Source organism: Arvicanthis niloticus, chromosome 15, assembly GCF_011762505.2.
Source record: "Arvicanthis niloticus isolate mArvNil1 chromosome 15, mArvNil1.pat.X, whole genome shotgun sequence".
NCBI lineage: Eukaryota > Metazoa > Chordata > Mammalia > Rodentia > Muridae > Arvicanthis > Arvicanthis niloticus.
The window spans coordinates 25184683-25203962 of record NC_047672.1 but is presented as its reverse complement, the minus strand read 5'-3'; the positions used below and the strand labels follow the sequence as shown (position 1 = coordinate 25203962).

Below are 19280 nucleotides of genomic sequence, written 5' to 3'. Positions count from 1 at the left end.
GCAAGGGCTAAGCTATCTGGAGATCTCTGGAGAGAGAAAAAATACTTTCTTAGAAATTTTTTTTTCTAACAGGATTTCTGACTTCATCGGAAGATCCAATAATTTTTTATAGCAGCTTTTCTGACTTTGGTCAGAAAACCCATGAGCTTTCCAGATAGCTTTTAGAAGGTTTACTAGCAGAGAGAGCTGCCCTAACTGAGCAGTCTGGAAAGCTACCTCAGCAGAACCTAGGCTGCCAGAGCTTGGACCCATGGTTTGACTTCCAGCCATTTGTTTTCGCCGCTCCCAGACACCCCTTCTGTCAGAACCCCTCTCCATGGCAAGGGTGGGCCTTGGCATTTTATTTTTGTTATTGTTTAAAAATGTTACTCCTCTGCATAGACCACTTTGGCCAGGAATGCACGATCCTCCTCTCCTGCCTCTGTTTTCCTAGTAGTGGACTGGATTAAGGCTGTGTAACTGACCACATCACAAGTTTTTCTCCCTGCCCAGGAGCTCTAACACGCCCAGGAGTCTAGGATCTAGAACGACACACTGAGCTGAGCTGCTTGTGACTGAGTGACGTTGTTCTTGCCTTCTTGTGTTTTGTTTCCTGTAATACATATATTAAAAAATAAATGAAAGCTTCTTTTAAAAACTTTTAAAAAAAAAACTGTAATTTTATCCCCAATACCTCTAATGCTACAGGTTATCCTAAATGGTATGGTCCAAGAAGAAGGATGTTTGTACCACAGCCTGGTCCTGCTCTAGAGTTCTTTCCTGTTCTAGGCCTCATGCAAAGCAACCTAGTTTGTTATAGTCTGAATCTGTTGAATCTGTATGCGGGGAAAAAAATCATATGTTAATGTTATTTGGGGTTTGAGGGAGATAGGGTGAGAAAATGTCAGGGGAGAGGGGTCTCAATGATGGCATTTGTGATTCCATTAGAGGGGGTACAGAGACCTGTGTGAGCATGCTTACTCTGCTTTGCTTTATTATGAACTGTTTGTCATAGAACAGTTTCCTCTGAGACTGTAGCATTCCGTCCTGCAGTGAATCTTCTTAAACAGGAAAATCAAAAACTCAAACTATCAGGCTGAAGAGATGACTCAGCCGCTGCTCTTCCAGAGGACCCATGTTCAATTTCCAGCACCCACCCACATGGCAGCTCACAACTGTCTGTAACTCCAGTACCAGGGGAAGACCAATGCACAGAAAATAAAAATCAATTATGAAAAATATTTTTTAAAAAACTCATAATATCTCCTAGAAGTCCTTTAAACAGACCAAATTCCATAGGCCGATCCCTGACAGAGAAGCAATACAAGTCCTGCTCAGATAAGCCAAGCTGCAGAGAAGACTCTGAAACCAGACCAGCTGCCTGGAAAGAGAAGCAGCCAATTTGCCTGTTAGAGGTTTACCAATTGTGACAGTTGGTAAACCCCTAACAGGCAGATACTCTTCAACCTGTTGAACGGCCTGCAGGCTGTGCAATGAGCCCCAGGTTCCCAGATTTTGTGAGCCGTCACCCATGCTGGTGTGGGCTTTGGTGATACAACTGTTTTTGAGCCATTTCTGCTCCTGTAACCCTTCACCTACATTTCTGCAAGTAACCTCAATAAAAAGCATGGTTTACCAACCTGAACTTAGGCCGTATCTGTACGTTGGTGTACATTCCTATCTGGAGTGAGTAGAACCGAGTGTAGCATCTCCCCAAGAAAAGTTTTGTCACACTGTAAGACTCTGGCAGGCCTTAGCTTCGAGTTGGGGTGGTCCTACACCGAAGGTGAAGTGGTGACCCCACGCAGCTTGTTCAGTGAGCTTTTTATACAGTTTTCAGGGCAGCAGCCATTAGGCACAATGTGATTGGCAGAACAGTGTGACTTTTGAAACTGATTGGTCTTTAGGGAATGAGGTGGCAAGGAATGAGAGGTGTCTGTAGGTGGCCAACAGTAAGTCCTGTTGAATGTGTTCTGTCAGTCAGTCTCTCTCTCTCTCTCCTTCTCTCTCTCTCTCTCTCTCTCTCTCTCTCTCTCTCTCTCTCTCTCACACACACACACACACACACACACACACACACACACACACACACGCTATGGTCTGAGGAATGTTAATCAGCCTCTCCCTGCCAGAGGGGCAAATATTCCATGACCTTTCCAAAGTTCCTGAGGTGACCTCTTCAACATAACGTAACCTCAAATTAGGATGTTGTTCTAATGATGATGATTTTTGGCATTTTGTCTAGGCCCCACCCCACAGTTACCTGGCAACAGCCAGGCATGCCTGACTCACTATAAGAGGGGCTGCTTGCCCCCTTTGCTCTCTCTTGCCTTCTTGTTCTAGCTCTGTCCTCTTGCCCCTTACCTGTCTCTCCCCATTTCCTCTCTCCCCTTTCTCCACATGTTCATGGCCAGCCTCTATTCCTTCTCTCTCTCTCTCTCTCTCTCTCTCTCTCTCTCTCTCTCTCTCTCTCTCTGTCTCTCTTTCTCTCTCTCGGCCTTTCTCTGTCTCCACTCCCTCAACTCCCCTCCCTATGCCCTGAATAAACTCTATTCTATACTATACTGTGTGGCTGGTCCCTCATGGGAAAGGATGCCTCAGCATAGGCCTGTAGAGGCACCTCCTTCCCCACACCTGACTGCACTTCCACCAAACATATTCCTTCTCTCCTCTTTATTTTTATAAAACACAACGACAACGACGATGATTGTCAACTTGACACAAGCTGGAGTTATCACAGAGAAAGGAGCTTCAGCTGAGGATATGCCTTCATGAGATCCAGCTGTAAGGCGTTTTCTCAATTAGTGATCAAGGTGGGAGGGCCTGTTGTAGGTGGTGCCATCCCTGGGCTGGTAGTCTTGGGTTCTATAAAAAAAAGCAAGCTGAGCAAGCCAGGGGAAGCAAGCCAGTAAGTAACATCCCTCCATTGTCTCTGCATCAGCTCCTGTATCCTGACCTACTTGAGTTCCAGTCCTGACTTCCTTTGGTGATGAACAGCAGTGTGGAAGTGTAAGCTGAATAAACCCTTTCCAACTTGCTTCTTGTTCATGATGTTCTGTGCAGGGATACAATCCCTGACTAAGATAACACCTCAGATTCCCTATAGGCAAGTGTGTAGGACATTTTTTTTTTTTTTTTTGATTAATGATGATACAGGAGGGCCCTGAAAGTACCAGTATTGGGCAAGACACCCCAAGACCAAGTTCTCAGCACAAAAGAGATTCATTTGCCACAGAAGGACAAAGGGCAGGGAATAAAAGACAAAGACAGGAGATAGAGGAGGAGAGAGGGGGAAGAGAGGATTGTTCCTAGATAGAGAGGAGACAGACAAGGCCTATAGGTAAATGACAGTTTATAAGGGTAAAGGGGCAACCCTCCTGTCAGAGCGAGGTGATTAATTTTTAATTGGGCATGTCAGTTAGATGAGCCCAAGGGGGCTTTGGATTGCTGAACCTCAGTACATCAATAGCTGGACCTTGGTAGTCAGCCACAGAAGGAGGAAGTGGCCAAACAAGGGGATAGGCCTTGGTGGCTAGCTTTAGGAATGTAATCTAATGGTTTTTAGCAAGGCAGAGGGAATGGGGGAGAAGGGCAAGGCTTGCCAGAGCCATCTGTGCAATGCTCAGGCCTTCAGGCACAGATCACTGTGGGTGGTGCCATTCCTAGTCAGGTGGCCCTGGATTGTCTAAGAAAGTAAGCCAAGTGAGCCAGGGAGAGCAAACCAGTAAGCCTAGCAAAGGCTTTCCTCCAAGACTCTGCTTCAGTTCCCACCTCCACACTCCAACTGTGTCTTCCCTCCATGATGACCTGGGACTTTAAAGTGTAAGCAAAAGAAATCTTGTCTCTGCCAAATTGTTTTTGGACAGGGTTTTCTCACCGCAACAGAAACCTGACCTTGTAAGACAGAGGCTCCCGGACTTCTGGAACTGTGTGACCAATAACTCCTATTCTGATCTCAGGCGTTTTGTTATAGCAACAGAAAATGAACCCAGACAGAGACTAAAGGCAGCGGTGATGCTGCGTGACCCAGTTTGTGTCCAACGAGAACCTAGAGTTTCTCACAGCTTATATGCTTTCTTCTTTCAAATAAAGAATGTGAGAAATAGACTTTTACTTTGAAAGATGTACCTGAGAATGCTAATAACCAGTAGAATTCTAGTTTTTTAAAAATTTGTAATATATTTCTTGTGTGTGTGTGTGTGAGAGAGAGAGAGACAGAGAGAGAGAGACAGAGAGAGAGAGAGAGAGAGAGAGAGAGAGAGAGAGAGAGAATCAGAGGATAATTTACAGAAGTTGGTTCTCTCTTACCATATGGGTTCTAGGCATTTAACTCAGATTGTTAAACTTGACAGCAAACACCTTTACCTGTTAAACCAACATACCTGTCTAAGCATCTCTGAATCTCAATCTCTCTCTCTCTCTCTCTCTCTCTCTCTCTCTTTCTCTCTCTCTCTGTGTGTGTGTTTTGAATCAGAGTTTCTCTGTATAGCCCTGGCTGTCGTGGAACTCACTCTGTAGACCAGGCTGATCTCAAACACAGATATTTGCCTGCCTTTGCCTCCCCAGTGCTAGAATTAAAGGTGTACACTATCACCACCACCACCCCTAGCTTCCACTCTTGTGAATACATGTACCGCACCCCAAGGTGTCTCCCATGCTCTCCACCTTTTCCCCCACAGGTGAGTGAGCCAATGGTAATACTGTAAGAACTGTTATAAGTCTACTTGACTGAACTACTGACTGACTGGAGCAGAAAAGAATGTATTCACCAGATCCGCAGCTGCCAAGCACATGCCTTAGGATGCATGCCTGGGTCTAAGCTGCTACTTCCTGGCAATAGTCTGCAGTCATTCTCTAAGATCCCAGTGGCTGCAAGGCCCACTGGGAGGTTAAGTAGATATGCATTACAGTTCTTCATCCCTTAGATATGTAAGAGGGGCAGCAATCTCTTTGGTACCCTCATTCCATAGTACAGTCACTATTTCAGATGTTTCAGCTTGCTTCCATACTATCCCAGCCCTTATCCTTCAGGATCAGATGGATGCAAGGAGGAGCCTAACATCCAAGTATGGTGACCTCAAATTACTATGAGGATTGGGAAAATGGCAACTGGTGACTCTAAGAACCTGAAGAACCACTGTAAACTGGACCTTAGCTGTGCTTTACCTAGCTCTACCACAGGAATTGTGAGGGTGCCTCAGATCTCTGGGCATTGGATGAACTCTGACCCTGCCCCTAACTGTCACAAAAACACATATGTATTCCTCTTTCTCAGAATTGCGTTGTTCTGAGAGAAGGAAGCACTGTGACACACAAGGAGAGCATGGGAAGGGAGGAGTAAAGGGGAAACTTAAGGGTTCTTTGGAAAGTTAGTTGTGTTAAAAGGATGATTTGCCAAAGCAGACGTGAACATTTGCTGAAGTGGACGTGGTGAAAGGCTAAGGTAGACTCGTGAAGGAACGTTTCACTGAGCAGACACAGGAGAGAGGATGTTCTGCTAAAGCAAGCACTTGAAAGGACACGTGATGAAAAGCTGACACACATGTATTGGTCAGCCTTACATTGTATAGTTGAGCTCCATTTGTTTGGACTTTATAGAGAAAAACATACCAAAAAACTTCTGTAGTGTGCTGTGGCTTCTTGCTGCTTCTGAGGACTCAGGACAATTGACAGAGTGATGGCAGCTGATACAGACTCACGTGCTAAGGCAAGACACCTGGTGAGGGAAGACATGTGCAAGGACACACGCTGTTTGGAGGAAGTATAAATAGGACTCAAGGGACTGTGAGAGATGTTGCTTATAGATCTGGTTCTGCAACCCTTCTTAGTCTCATGTCTTCTCTGATCTTTGCTTCATTGAGAGAGGCACAGCCAAGAACAACTCCTTCTGGTCCAAATCCCTCCTGCTGACTCATGCTGATTCCCCTGAGGCCTGGCTGTTCTTGCTAGGTTATGCCATTAATTTTCCACTTCAGAGGAGGGGATCTGGTCTGCTTTTACTACTGACAAAGCCAGGAAACTTCAGATTCCAATGGCAGGAAACAAATGGCTCCCTAACACAATACATGTGTAGTGGTTTGAATATGTTTGGTCCAGGGAGTGACACTATTTGTAGGTGTAGCCTTGGAGTAGGTGTGTCACTGTGAGTGTGGAGTTTAAGACCTTCTTCCTAGTTGCCTGGAAGCTAGTCTTTTCCTGTTTGCCTTTGGATGAAGATATAGAACACTCAGCTCTGCCTGCACCATGCTTGTCTGGATGCTGCCTTGATGATACTGGACTCAAACTCTGACCTTGTAAGCCAGCAACAATTAAATGTTGTTTTTTACAAGTGTTGCCTTGTTCATGGTGTCTGTTCACAGCAGTAAAACCCCAATACAGTAGTTGGTACCAGGAGTAGGATATTGCTGTGATAGGCCTGACCATGATTTTATTTGGAAAAATGTGGATTTTGGGACTTTGGATTTGGAAAGCAGTGGAATGCTTTAAGTGGGGCTTAATGGGCCATCATAGTAGGAATATGGAAGACTTTGTTGCTGAGAGTGACTTTAACTGTGTAGACCTGGCTCAAGAGGTTTCAGTGGAGAAGAATTTCAGTATGTGGCCTAGAGACTGTTGTTGAGATATTTTGGTGAAAAATGTGGCTGCTTTTTGCCATTGTCTGAAGAGTCTGCCTGAGGCTAAAATGAAGATATTTGGATTAATTGCTTTGAAAAAGGAGGTCTCAAAACAATCTGGTATAAATTTTGTTGTGTGGTTACTAAAGTTCACTTTTATGAAGAGCATTGTAATAAAAAGGAGCAAGCTGAGAAAGGAAAACAACAAAATATATGGCTCAAGTATTAAAGGGGTACCAGGAAGTAGAATGGAGATGAATCCTATGTTCTAGAAGATAACAGATTAAGGGAGTGGGACCTTGGGGCAAGATCCCACCCAGCTAACCTTAGGTCCAGGCATGGTGATACATACCATTAATTCTAGGAGACAAAGCCATGCAGATCTCTTGAGTTCAAGATCAATCTACAGAGCAAGTTCCAGGACAGCCAAGCTTAGCGTGAGGCAGTTGGAAAACAGAAAGCTGGTAATAAGGGGGAATCATGTTCCAGCCACAGGAAACAACTTGGCAACTTTGGCCATATGGCTCTGACTTTAGAGTGAAAAATAGAAGGGATTACTGGGACAATTCAATTGGCGCTGGTTAGCTGGAGTTAAGAAATTAGTGGTGATTAAGAAGAGACTAGCATCACTGAGATGAAATCTTCTGGAAAATGTTTTCTGAGTGCACAAAGAAACTGTGTTCCAGAGTTAGCCAAGGTTGTATCATGTGCTGCAACTGGACGTGGTAATGTGTAAGAGTCACCCAGGAGATACTGGTTTTGAAGGCATGAAGGAGTCATGTAGAGCAGTTGAGGCTTGGCACTGTGAGAGGCCATGGAAGGCCATTGGTGAAGGTGCAGCCTCAGTTGCAGTTGATGATCCAGGACTGAAGGAGCCATGCAAAGGATTTGAGGCTTGGCACCATAAAGAGAGCCTGTAAGAGGCTATTGGTGAAGCCTACTTGCAGCAGAACACCCCAGTGCATTGGAGGTGCCAGTACCATGAGATGATCACCAAAAACAGCAGCAGCAGTGGAGTGGATCAACCTGAGCTTAGAGTACTACACAGGGCAGAGCTGGAGAAGTGATGCCAGCCCTTTGGACGGAGCCCAGAAGATCATGTGTGGATCCCTGACATTGAAACATGAACCTGTAACATTGAAATTGCCTTGGAGACCCCAAGATTTTTTGAGATGCCAGAGTCATGGGCTATATTCTGAAAAAAGCTGCTAACAAAGAGTGGAACCAGCCCAGGAGAAAGAAGCTTGTTACAGTCGACAAAGATGAAAAAGGAATTCGAAATCTGAAAACCTATTTGACATCAGACATGAAGATGCAGACTTTAGAGTTTGCCCAGCTGTTTTCCTGTCTTGCTTTGGGGATTACAGTTAAGTGATTAGATGAATCTCAGAAGAAACCTTGAGCTTTGAACTTTTAACATTATTGAGACTGCTATGACTATGGGGGCTTTGCAAGTTGGACTAAATCTCTTTTTATGCTATGACTTCATATGCCCCCCCCCCCAGAGATTTGTGTGCTTGAACAAGCCAGTGGGGTCAGGGAGTGGAATATAGTGGTTTAAATATGTTTGGTCCAGGGAGTGGTACAATGTGGAGGTGTAGCCTTGGAGTAGGTGTGTCACTGTGAGATGAGCTTTAAGACCTTCCTCCTAATTGCCTAGAAGCTAGTCTTTTCCTGTTTGCCTTTGAATGAAGATGTAAAACACTAAACTCTACCTGCATCATACTTGTGTGGATGCTGCCATGCTCCTACCTTGATTATGATGGACTGAACCTCTGAACCTTTAAGCCAGCCCCAATTAAATGTTGTTTTTATAAGAGTTGCCTTGTTCATAGTGTCTGCTCACAGCAGTAAAACCCTAACCAATACAACACGTTTCCCAAAAGGCATCTTGTCAGAGATGGTAAGCAAATTGTGCCCATGTAGGGCCAGATAATGCACTACCAAATACATTTCAATCAAGAGTGACAAAGACGGCAATTATACTTTTCTTGCTTGGGGCCTGAAACTGTATGTTCCTAGTACTCCCCTCTCTTAGACTAAATGCCCCTCAGAGATTCACTTTACAACTCTGATTGCTGAGAAAACTTATTTGACTTTTAACATTCTTAAAAATTCTACCCTTGGGACTGGAGGGATGGCTCAGAGGTTAAGAGGGCTTCTTGCTCTTGGGAAGAACCGAAATTCTTTTCCCAGCACCCACTTTGGGTCACTGACAATTTCTTGTACCTCTAGCTCCAGGGCATCCCCCACTATCTTTGGGGCTCTGAGGGTACCTGCAATTCATATAAATATACTCTCACACAGACACATACACATAATCATACACATAATTAAAAATAAAATAAATCTTTCTAAGAGGAAAAGTAAATGAAATAAACGATTTATGCTCTTTGAACAATGTTAGAAAAGTAGTTTCTTTCCTTGGCAACCTTTGGAGATGTAAACCTCTTCCTCCTACAGTACAGTCACTATGTCAGATGACTCAGCTTGCTTCCACACTACACTAACACTTATCCTTCAGAGTCAGATGCCAGGAGGGGTCCAACATCCAAGTATGACGGTCTCAGATATACAATGAGGATTAGGAAAATGGCAACTAATTATTACTTGTTAAGAAACCCACACTGGTCTTATGAGGTGTATGAAGTGGAAAGTTCTGGTTTCTTTAGAGACTCAGTTGTATCATGTGATGTTTTTCTGGAAACTGTCTTATATGAGGATGTTTTGCTAAGAACAGACATGTGGTGTTTTGTTTGTTTGTTTATTTTGGAAGCTGCCTGGAAAAATTCATTTACACATACCCACACACCGATGCTTGAGAGGACAAGTGACGTTTGAAAAGAGTATAAGTATAACCCGACAGTGGATGACAGCGCTGTGGCATTGGTTCATCTTGCCTTCTTTGCCGATCTTCATTTGTTGTGATTTCATAGAGAAAAAAATGCACCAAAAAACTTCTTGTGATATTCTGGTGACTTCTTGCTGCTTCTGTGGACTGGGGCCTACTGGCAGAGCCTGGAGGTTTCTTCTGGATCAAACTGCCCATTGAGGATTACTGAGTGGTATTTGTGAATGGATTGAGCTACTGCTGCTGATTTGTGTAAACCTAACTGCTGGTATCCTGATAACAAAGATTGGAATCGCCCCAAAGAACTATTTCTAAACAGGTCCCCATCCCCCTTTGCCCTATTAAACTACCTCTGGTGAGTGGTGGGCTAGAAGGGAGGTTAAAAAAATGTCTTAGTTAGGGTTTTACTGCTGTGAACAGACACCATGACCAAGGCAACTCTTATAAGGACAACATCTAATTGAGGCTGGCTTACAGGTTCAGAGGTTCAGTCCATTATCATCAAAGTGGGAGCATGGCAGTGTCTAGGCAGGCATGGTGCAGGCAGAGCTGAGAGTTCTGTCTTCATCTGAAGGCTACTAGTAGAATACTGACTTCCAGGCAGCTAGGAGGAGGGTCTTAAAGCCCACACCCACAGTGACACACCTACTCCAACAAGGCCACACCTTTAATAGTGCCTCTCCCTGGGCCAAGCATATTCAAACCATGACAAACAGTTTAAGAACTGTTATTAGGGACTGGTGAGATGGTTCAGCATTTAAGAGTTCAGTTCCCAGCAATCACATGGTGGCTCATGGCCATCTATCGGGTGATCTGATGCCCTCTTCAGGCATGTGCATGTATATGCAGCAGAGCACTCATACATTACATAAATAAAATTACAAAAACAAAACAAAACAAAACACCACTGACTGTTGTTCTCCCAGAGGAACCAGGTTCCATTCTCTCTACCCACATGGCAGTTCACAGTTGTCTGTAACTCCAGTTGCAGTGGATCCAACAGCCTCACACAGACATGCATGCAGGCAAAATAAGTGACACTTTTTTTTAAAAAGAACACTTATTAAACTAGGTTTTGAAAAATCTAAGCCTACAGGTATGTTTTACTCTCTCCTGAAACACCTTCCTTTCTGCTTTTAATAAAGCTAATTTTATGTTTGGCTCACCTTGAAACTTATTTCTTTGTTGAAATCTAGTTTTCCATGTGTAGAAGTCTCTAAAAAGGTGTCCTGTGGAGTTGTGTCCCTATAGCTACTAACAATTCTAGTGTTATTGGTGACTTAGGGAAGAAAACTGGTAGAATTATTATAGTACATTATGGAATATTAGAGGTTTCCCCACAGGGGACATGGTCACCTCTTCAGCTCAGTCAGTCCAAAACTGAACACAGTTTTAGTAGACAAATAACTGTGATTTCTCCTTGAGTGAGCATATCAAGGAGACATTGTCAGCATGCTGTAGACATGTGCCATCAACACATCTCTCCTTATTCACTACCACTACCACCCTTACAGACAAGGATACTCTGTGTAACCCCAGCTATCCTGGAACTCTCTATGTAGACCAGGCTGGCCTCAAACTCAGAGAGACTCCCCCTGCCTCTGACTCCTGAGTGCTGGAATTGAAGATAAGTGCCACTGGTTTTAATCTGCCCCACCCCCAACCCCAGTCTCTTCTCTCGTTGGTTTTTTTTGGTTTTGGTTTTGGGTTTTTTTTTTTTTTAAATTTTTATTTTATTTATTTTTTTGAGACAGAATAACACTGCTTAGCTCTGGCTGTCCTAGAACTAGCTCTGTCAATCAGCTGGCTTCCAGTTCACAGAGATCTGCCTGCCTCCACCAGGATTAAAAGCACGTGCTGTTGCCACCTAGTTATACCATTGCCCTCCCACACACACACTTTTTTTTTTTTTTTTTTTTTTTTTTTTTTTTTTTTTTTTTTACTGAGGACATGTACTAAACTGTACATTGTTGACCACCCATCTATTTTCTTCCTTGGGAAACTGTTTTGTCTACAATCTCCAAGTTTTTTATGAGTGTGCCCTTTTGTCTCCCATTCTTTGCTTTGTTATTGAGGTTCTCTAGCTCTGGCTGTCAAGTGTCTGGGATTAGATACAGTCCCAGAGATCCTAGAATCTTTGTTGCTGTCAGGGAGTCAACTCTGAAGACAGCTCTACACCCCGTCAGTTATGTCCCACTGGGAACATCAGCAATGGATCTCTGGAGGGATGTTTGCTTTCTCTTGATTTTTACTGTGTTGCCCAAGCTGGCCTCGAATCCCTCACCACTCCTCCTCTCCAGACTCCCAAATAGCTGACCTTGTGCCTCCGGACTCAATGCCACTGAACTCAGGGACCCTGGTGCACCTCTTCTTAGTGTGTTCCCCACAGCCTCCATGAATGTAGTTCCTCTGAGCTACACTGTAGGGTACAACCCTCTGATGGCTATCCTGGGCTAAAGTAGTATATTTTAACATATGCCTATTTCACAGATACTTCGTTTATCTCTTCTGCAGTCTGTTCATGTCTGTGTTATCATTTTCCCAAGCTCCATCTTTGGGGAACTAGTCTAGTAGTAGACCTGCCAAGATATAAACCTTATGTCTTGAGCATGGTCCTTAAATCAACAAATACATGCAACATTATATTCCAGCTTGGTGCACAGTTTTCTTGGACGGGTAAGATTACAATTCAAAATGTGTATAGCCGAGGAAGAGAATTATTGAGTATAGATCACTCATTCTAGAAGGCTGACAAGGGAAAGGAAAGGAAGGAGAATTTTTTCCAGACTATCAGAGTTTGCTGTTTCATTGCTTTTTGTTTTTGTCTATTATTCTTGTGGTTTCAGTTGTTGTTCTTCATTGTTTTTCTTGTTTGTTTTTTAAAGTTTATCTTATTCATTTATGAGTGCTTTCCTACATGTACACCTGCATGACAGAAGAAGATGTCAGATCACTTTATCAATGGTAATGAGCCACCATGTGGGTGCTGGGAATTGAACTCAGAACCTGCGGAAGAACAGCCAGTGATCTTAACTGCTGAGCCATCTCTCCAGTTCTTCACTGTTTAACGTGGTTTACTGGTAAATCTGTTGGGAGTGCAAAGCTGGAGGTGAGGACACACTGGAGTAGAGAGCAATAGGAATCAGCTAAACGACCAATCAGAAGGAAGCAACACACACCCAGATTGTAACGACGAGTCAGCTAAGTCACAGAAATCAAAAGTACATACATATCTGAGTTGAGTCAGATGGAATGTCCAAAGTCCATGCCAAACAGATGTTCCACTGAGGTATAGGAGTGGGTAGAGTCAATAGTCACATGATCAGGTGACAGGGAGGACAGAAGCAGGGGACGGCCAGGAATTTTCCCTAGCTAATGAAACAGCCGAGGATGACATTGGTAAATAGAGAAGAGAGCTCTTACCACAGAGAAGGGCCAGCCATTCTCTCAGTACGGATTTAGACTTTCTTGTTGGAACTGAAATGAGGAACCTCAGGCTGCATGCTCTCCTCTTAGCACTACTCACTATGCCTTATTTTGAAAACAGAAGTAATGGGGATGATGATGTCCTTGGCTGGAATTAACTTGCAAGTAGCCAGCTGGCTCTCAGTGAGTTTTGTCTGCAGGTAACTGTGGTCTCCTTCCAAGTTGCATAGGAGTGACCTCAGTAATCTGAAATGACAGTGTGACTACCAAAGTTAGGTCATGAAAACATTGTAGCTTCCTCTTTGCTCCCTCCCTCTGGGAAAGCAAACCCTCAAATGACTTAGGCATTCAAGTCACCCCATGAAAAGGTCCATGTGCCAAGTAATCCTCCCACCCCCACCGACAGCCAGTGCTGAGTTGTCTAGTACATGGATGAGCCACTTGGAAAGATGCTCAGCCTGAGTCAAGACATCATATGACAATAGCCTAGGCCCACAGTTTGACTTTGGCTATTTTGGGAGTGTGTATCAGTGTTGTCTTGTGATTTAATGCACGTTTTCTTTCTTTCTTTTTTTCTTTGAAAAAACCAATTATTTATTTAATGTATATGTGTACACTGTACACTGCATTGGATTCCATTACAGATGGTTGTGAGCCACCATGTGGTTTCTGGGAATTGAACTCAGGACCTCTGGAAGGTCAGCCAGTGCTCTTAACCACTGAGCCATCTCTCCAGCCCCACATGTTTTCCTGAAAACTCATAAAACCAATGCTTTTCATTGATAAAATTAGTTGTGATAAAATAAAAACCAATGTATAGAAAGTCATAATAGAAATGAGACTTGCAGGCCAAGGCAGGGCCACTAGCATGCTACATCTAGGACAGCACTTCTCAGCCTTCCCAATGCTGTGACCCTTTAATACAGTTCCTCATGTTGTGCTGATCCCCAAGTATAAAATTATCATCATTGCTATTTCATAACTGTAATTTGGCTATTGACCAGGGTCTCAGTTCCCAAGACCATTGAAAATACGTGTCTTTGGGTGGTCACAACTCACAGGTTAAGGACTGTTGATCTAGGAAGTTTTTCATGATTTGGTATCTTTCTTTGATCCAACACAAGGCAGAACAGGATCGATGCTGTGCTGCAACCCCCCAGCTCACTGAATGTGAGACTAATGGGAACACCAAGCTCTGAAAACTTACTAGGTATCATGTGCTTTAAATAATATGAAAATGTAAGCAAAATGTGCCTATTCATAGGATGGAATGGGATTCACCCAGAAAAAAAAAGTGATGCTTTCATAACCTGAGTCCACTCACTAGAATCCACATAAAAATAAGGAGTCAATTAACTCCTCAAATTTGTCCTTGATATCAGCACACACGTCATCTCTCCCTGACCCAGAGCTCACCAGGTCATCTAGATGGAGTAGGGGTTTGCCGTTCTCTGCCTCCCAAGCACTTGGATTACAGAGGTGAACCACTGCATCATGTCTTTTATGTGGGCTAGAGATGCAAACTTGGGTCCTTAGTCTTGTGGGCCAAGGACTTTAACAACTGAGCCATTTCCCCAGCCCAAAACATTTGTTTTGATGAATATTTATAAATCTAGTGAACACAATGAAAAAGCTAACAGCACTTAAATAGATTAAAAGTTACTGTTGTCTGTAGTGGAAACATAGAAATTTCATTTTTGTTTGGTTGTGGGGGTTTTGTTTGTTTGTTTCTTTGTTTGTTTTGAGATACACTTTCACTGTATAGCCTTGGCTGTAGCACCTTCTGGGAGCTGGAATCAAAGGTATGTGCCACCACTGCCTTGCTTGGAAACATGGAGGTTTCTTTTCAAGATATTTTCTTTTAAGGAAAACCAACCTTACTGAGAAATGTAGAAACTTACTTTTTTCTGTGCTAAGGATCAAACTCCAGGCCTCACTCATGCTAGGCACATGCTCTAATGATGAGTTCAGCCTCCCCTCCCTTCCAGGCCTGATCAAAACTTGGCAGTGTCTTAACATTCTCCCAGCAGCTCATAGCTCTGTCAAGAACAAAGACATAATTTCCACAGTGGTTTCTGAGGACCATGGGTGGTTGTCAGTATACATCAGGGCAAAACTGGAGAGACAGAGTTTCAAGAGCACCTTATTGAAATGTCAGAGAGATGGCTCAGTGGTTAGGAGCACTTGCTGTTCGTGTAAAGGAGCACAGTTTAGTTCCCAGCACACGGATCAGACAGCTCAAAACTGCCTGTAATCCCAAATCTAGGAAATCCAACACCCTCTTCTGGCTTCTGTGGACACTTGCATAGATATATACATATAATCAAAGTAAATAATCTTTGAAAGAATACTGCCTTGAGGGGTTGGAGAGATGGCTCAGTGGTTAAGAGCACTGACTGCTTTCCCAGAGTTTCTGAGTTCAATTCCCAGCAACCACATGGTGGCTCATAACCATCTGTAATGGGATCTATACCTTCTTCTGGTGTGTCTGAAGACAGCTACAGTGTATTCATATACATAAAATAAATAAATCTAGAAAAAAAGAGAATACTGCCTTGCACTCAAAACTAGATTACCATTTAAACAATCAAAATCAGATTTCACGGGATGCAGCTTACATGTCGTCAGATATACTCATACTGGATACTTAATTGGATACTTCAATGGTTTGGGGGTAATGTTACATAGTCATACAGCCATCGCCAGAATCTAGATATGTATCATAGACCCTTAGACACTGCTTTTTTCTCCCATCATAATAAAGCTGCAAGCCCTAACTTTGTCTCTCACCCCAGTAATCACCATTCCTGTGCTGATGTTGTCGTGTTTTATAACACCAGGTATAATCCTTAGAGCTGTCCTTGGGAAAAAATAATTTCTCCAGTACACTTAGGGACATCTTTTGTTCATTACAACTACAATGTGTCTCAAACAGCCTCCCCAAGGATGCAGAGCCTTAAGCAATACCACAGTCTTTCAGAAATGAGGGATCATTTTAGCTGATTTAGTAAATTCAACAGTATTATGAGTAACATGGACTTTAAACCGTAGTAAGAGGCCTCTGCTCTGAGTTCTACCTTCACTGTTTGCAAAACTACTTAGAACATACAGTGCTGAGTTCTTGTACTCCCTCCTTTACAGCTTTGAATACTGAATCTCTACCCATGCAATGTTTAGTCTGCACACTTGAGTAGGGTTCTGCCCTGGGTCTGAAAACCCCAAAAGGGTTTTCCTTTAGGGTTATAAGAGTATAACAACTTCTAGGATAAATGGGTGTCTAGAGCTTGAATTTGTTGGCTCCTCGAGGGTCCACAGTGATGCACAAAGCCCTATTAGTGCAGGTTACAGCTTGGGGTGAGAAGGGCTAAAGGCTGAGAACTGGGTTAGATCATTGTGCACTGCTACACCCATCTAAGAATTCCCAGAGTTCTAAACTGGAGCCCAAACTTCTACAAGTTGTTGTATTTGTCAAGGTAGAATGATAAAGCATTTTAGCTAATAATTTTGCTGGGCTGGTTTTGAAATTTTCAATATTTGGACATATGTAACACGGTTCTTCTTTCTGTGGTTTCATTTCTATGAAATGTTCAGAATAGTCAAATCAGCAGGGACAAAAAATAGATAAGTGGTTGACAGAGCCTAGAGAATGCAAAATGATGAATGTCTGCTGTGCATTATAGGGTTTCTTTGATTTTTTTTAAAAAAAGATTTATTTATTTTATGTATATGAGGTCTCTACCTGCATATATACCTGCACACCAGATCCCACTACAGATGGTTGTTAGCCACTATGTGGTTGCTGGAAATTGAACTCAGGACCTCTGGAAGAGCAGCCATCTCTACAGCACCATTGTAAAGTTTCTCCCTGGGAAGATTTAGAATTTAAGACTATTAAAGAATACAGTGTTGTGAATACACCAAAGTCTACTGAGTTGTACTTTTAAAAGATTATGTTATAATTATTTGACTATTTCAACTAAAGGATCGGTCATCTATATCACACCACAAAAAAAAAAGTAGCTAAAATATTTTTTTTGAAATTTTTGTTGAAAATAGGAATATTTCTGAGATTTGGAAACAAAAGAATTTTAAGTGGAGTGCTGGTCAGTCTGTGCACCTTTAAAGTGTAGATATTAGCCTTTCCATACATATCTCTGCATATCTCTGCATACCAATTTATTTCTGTATTTACAGAAGTGTATATACAAAGGCAAATGTCATTCACTCACCAACAGATTGCAGTGTGAGAAGACACACAAAAGCTGGACAGAGATGAGAATGCAAAAGAACCTAAGATGTTATATGTGCCGTTCATACATTTATAGTAGACGTGAGTCCCTGAAAGGCTGTTCAGAGTAGTATGGAAAGTAATCCAACTATGTAATGATTACACATCTTCATCCAAGTTGTTAAGATTTTAGGTCTTTAGTGGATCTGCTCATTCTGAAAGTTTGACTGCATGTCCTCTAAGGTCCCTTCTAGCTCCAACATTCCACAATTCCATCATTTAAAAATACTTTTGCAGCTAAGTTAATGGTGCTCTAGAGTAAATACTCCACTCGTGCTTTAATTGCACATGCATTTTTACAGTTTCTAATTGTGTATAGGTGTGTTGAAGAACCAGCATGCCTCCATCTTAGACTTAAAAGTCCATTTATAGCTGGGCTTGGTGGCACACATCTTTAATACCAGCACTTGGAAGCCAGAGTCAGATAGATCTCTGTGGGTTCCAGGCCAGGCTGGTCTACAAAGTAAGTTCCAGGACAGCCAGGGCTGTTACACAGAGAAAACCTATCTTGAAAAGCAAAACAAAACAAACAGAAATTACCTTATAGTAAAAACAAACTAGGTGTATTCCTGCTTATAATTAAACCTCTGTTTCTTAAAGATTGGGGCTATGCCTCACCTATAGCCTTAACTACAAATGGTTCTGTACTGCCTGTTCCAGGTATGACAATCATGTCATTGTTTCTAAAAGTTGTTTATAACCATCTTGCAGCCCTACCTTTATTTTGAAAGCTTATATGACTACCTTGTTGTGGCTATCTGTTGTTATGCCCACCTTACAACCATGACTGTTACAGGAGGTAGTTAGGACTTACTTTTTTTTTTTTTTTTTTTTTTTTTTTTTTTTTTTCGAGACAGGGTTTCTCTGTGAAGTCCTGGCTGTCCTGGAACTCACTCTGTAGACCAGGCTGGCTTCGAACTCAGAGATCCACCTGCCTCTGCCTCCCAAGTGCTGGGATTAAAGGCGTGCGTCACCACTGCCCGGCAGTTAGGACTTACTTATTACTTGTTATAGTTATGTTCTGCTCCTGTAACACTCCTTTCCTGTTTTTCCCCATTTGGAACACCTCCCCCGACACCAATTCCTAAGGTCTATAAAAACCTTGTCTTCCTCACATCCAATGCTGATCTCTCCAAACTGGACGGAAAGAGCCGCAGCCCGTGTACACGAATTAAAACGCTTGCTTTAATTAATTTGGCCATGATTATTTGGGGGGGGTCTTTCTCCTCCCATCTTCGGGGTTAACATTGTCTAGAGGAAATATTTTGGTATCACTTCTGCCTCCAAACTATTCTTTGGTTCAGCAGATTCCAGCAGAAAACAGAGACAAAGTACCAGGGAGTGGGGCTGCTGTCGTCCTCAACCTAGGCAAAACGGAAGTGGTCCTTTAAAATTACCTTCCCAAGAAACTTGCATTTGAAATATACTTCCTAGTCGTAATAGTAATTCTAAGCCGCCGTTTCCTAAACTACATTCCTAAACAGAGACACAACCACATTTTCATCCCCAGCACAAACAACAAGGATCCGCTTCTTTGAGAGAAACATCTACTCTTCCAGCTGCGGAAACCCACGGAACCAAGAAGCTGAGGGCACTGTTTCTGGGGGCGCTCTTCTCTCAGAAGGACAAGCCTCCCGCGGCGTTGCCCTGGAGACGGAGCTCGCTGTGTGGATGTGGCAACTCGCAGAAGCACAGCCTTTGCAGACTATCTGCAGCGGGGGCTCACAGGACCGACGCCAAGATGGTTAGTGGCTCTGAATAGTAAGGGTGGGGGATTTCGAATAGGTTTGTACCTGGGCTTAGAGTTCTCAACGCACTATTGGGTAAAATCTAGGTGTAGACGTCTCTAGAGGGCGATCCCTTTATTCTTCCAATGTTTCCGCGGGGAATACGGAGGGATGCGAAGAAATATACCTCGGTGCTCTCTTCCCTCCTGCTTCTTCATTTCCCGATACTAGATTGTGAACTGGAAAAAAGAGTCTTGGAAGACCGAGATAGTAGAAGCTGCGTGAGTGTTTGTCTCTTACGGTTAAAGTTGTTGGAAGTAGCTATTCGGTTCTACTTCCGTAGAAGGTGATGGTCCTTTTAGTAAAATGTGTGTTTAAAAAAAGAATCTGAATAG

The 19280-nt window shown here is 43.0% G+C and overlaps 1 protein-coding gene across 1 annotated transcript in view; it reads left to right on the top strand.

The window, feature by feature from the left end:
• Positions 1 to 18752: 18752 nt before the first annotated feature.
• The window catches only part of Ift56 (intraflagellar transport 56), a 52085-nt gene continuing 51557 nt past the window's right edge, over positions 18753 to 19280 (top strand). The window contains exon 1 of the mRNA XM_034519603.2: positions 18753 to 18902. Within this exon, the coding sequence (XP_034375494.1) occupies positions 18900 to 18902 (3 nt within the window). The 5' untranslated portion in view covers positions 18753 to 18899. The remainder of the gene's footprint in view (positions 18903 to 19280) is intronic.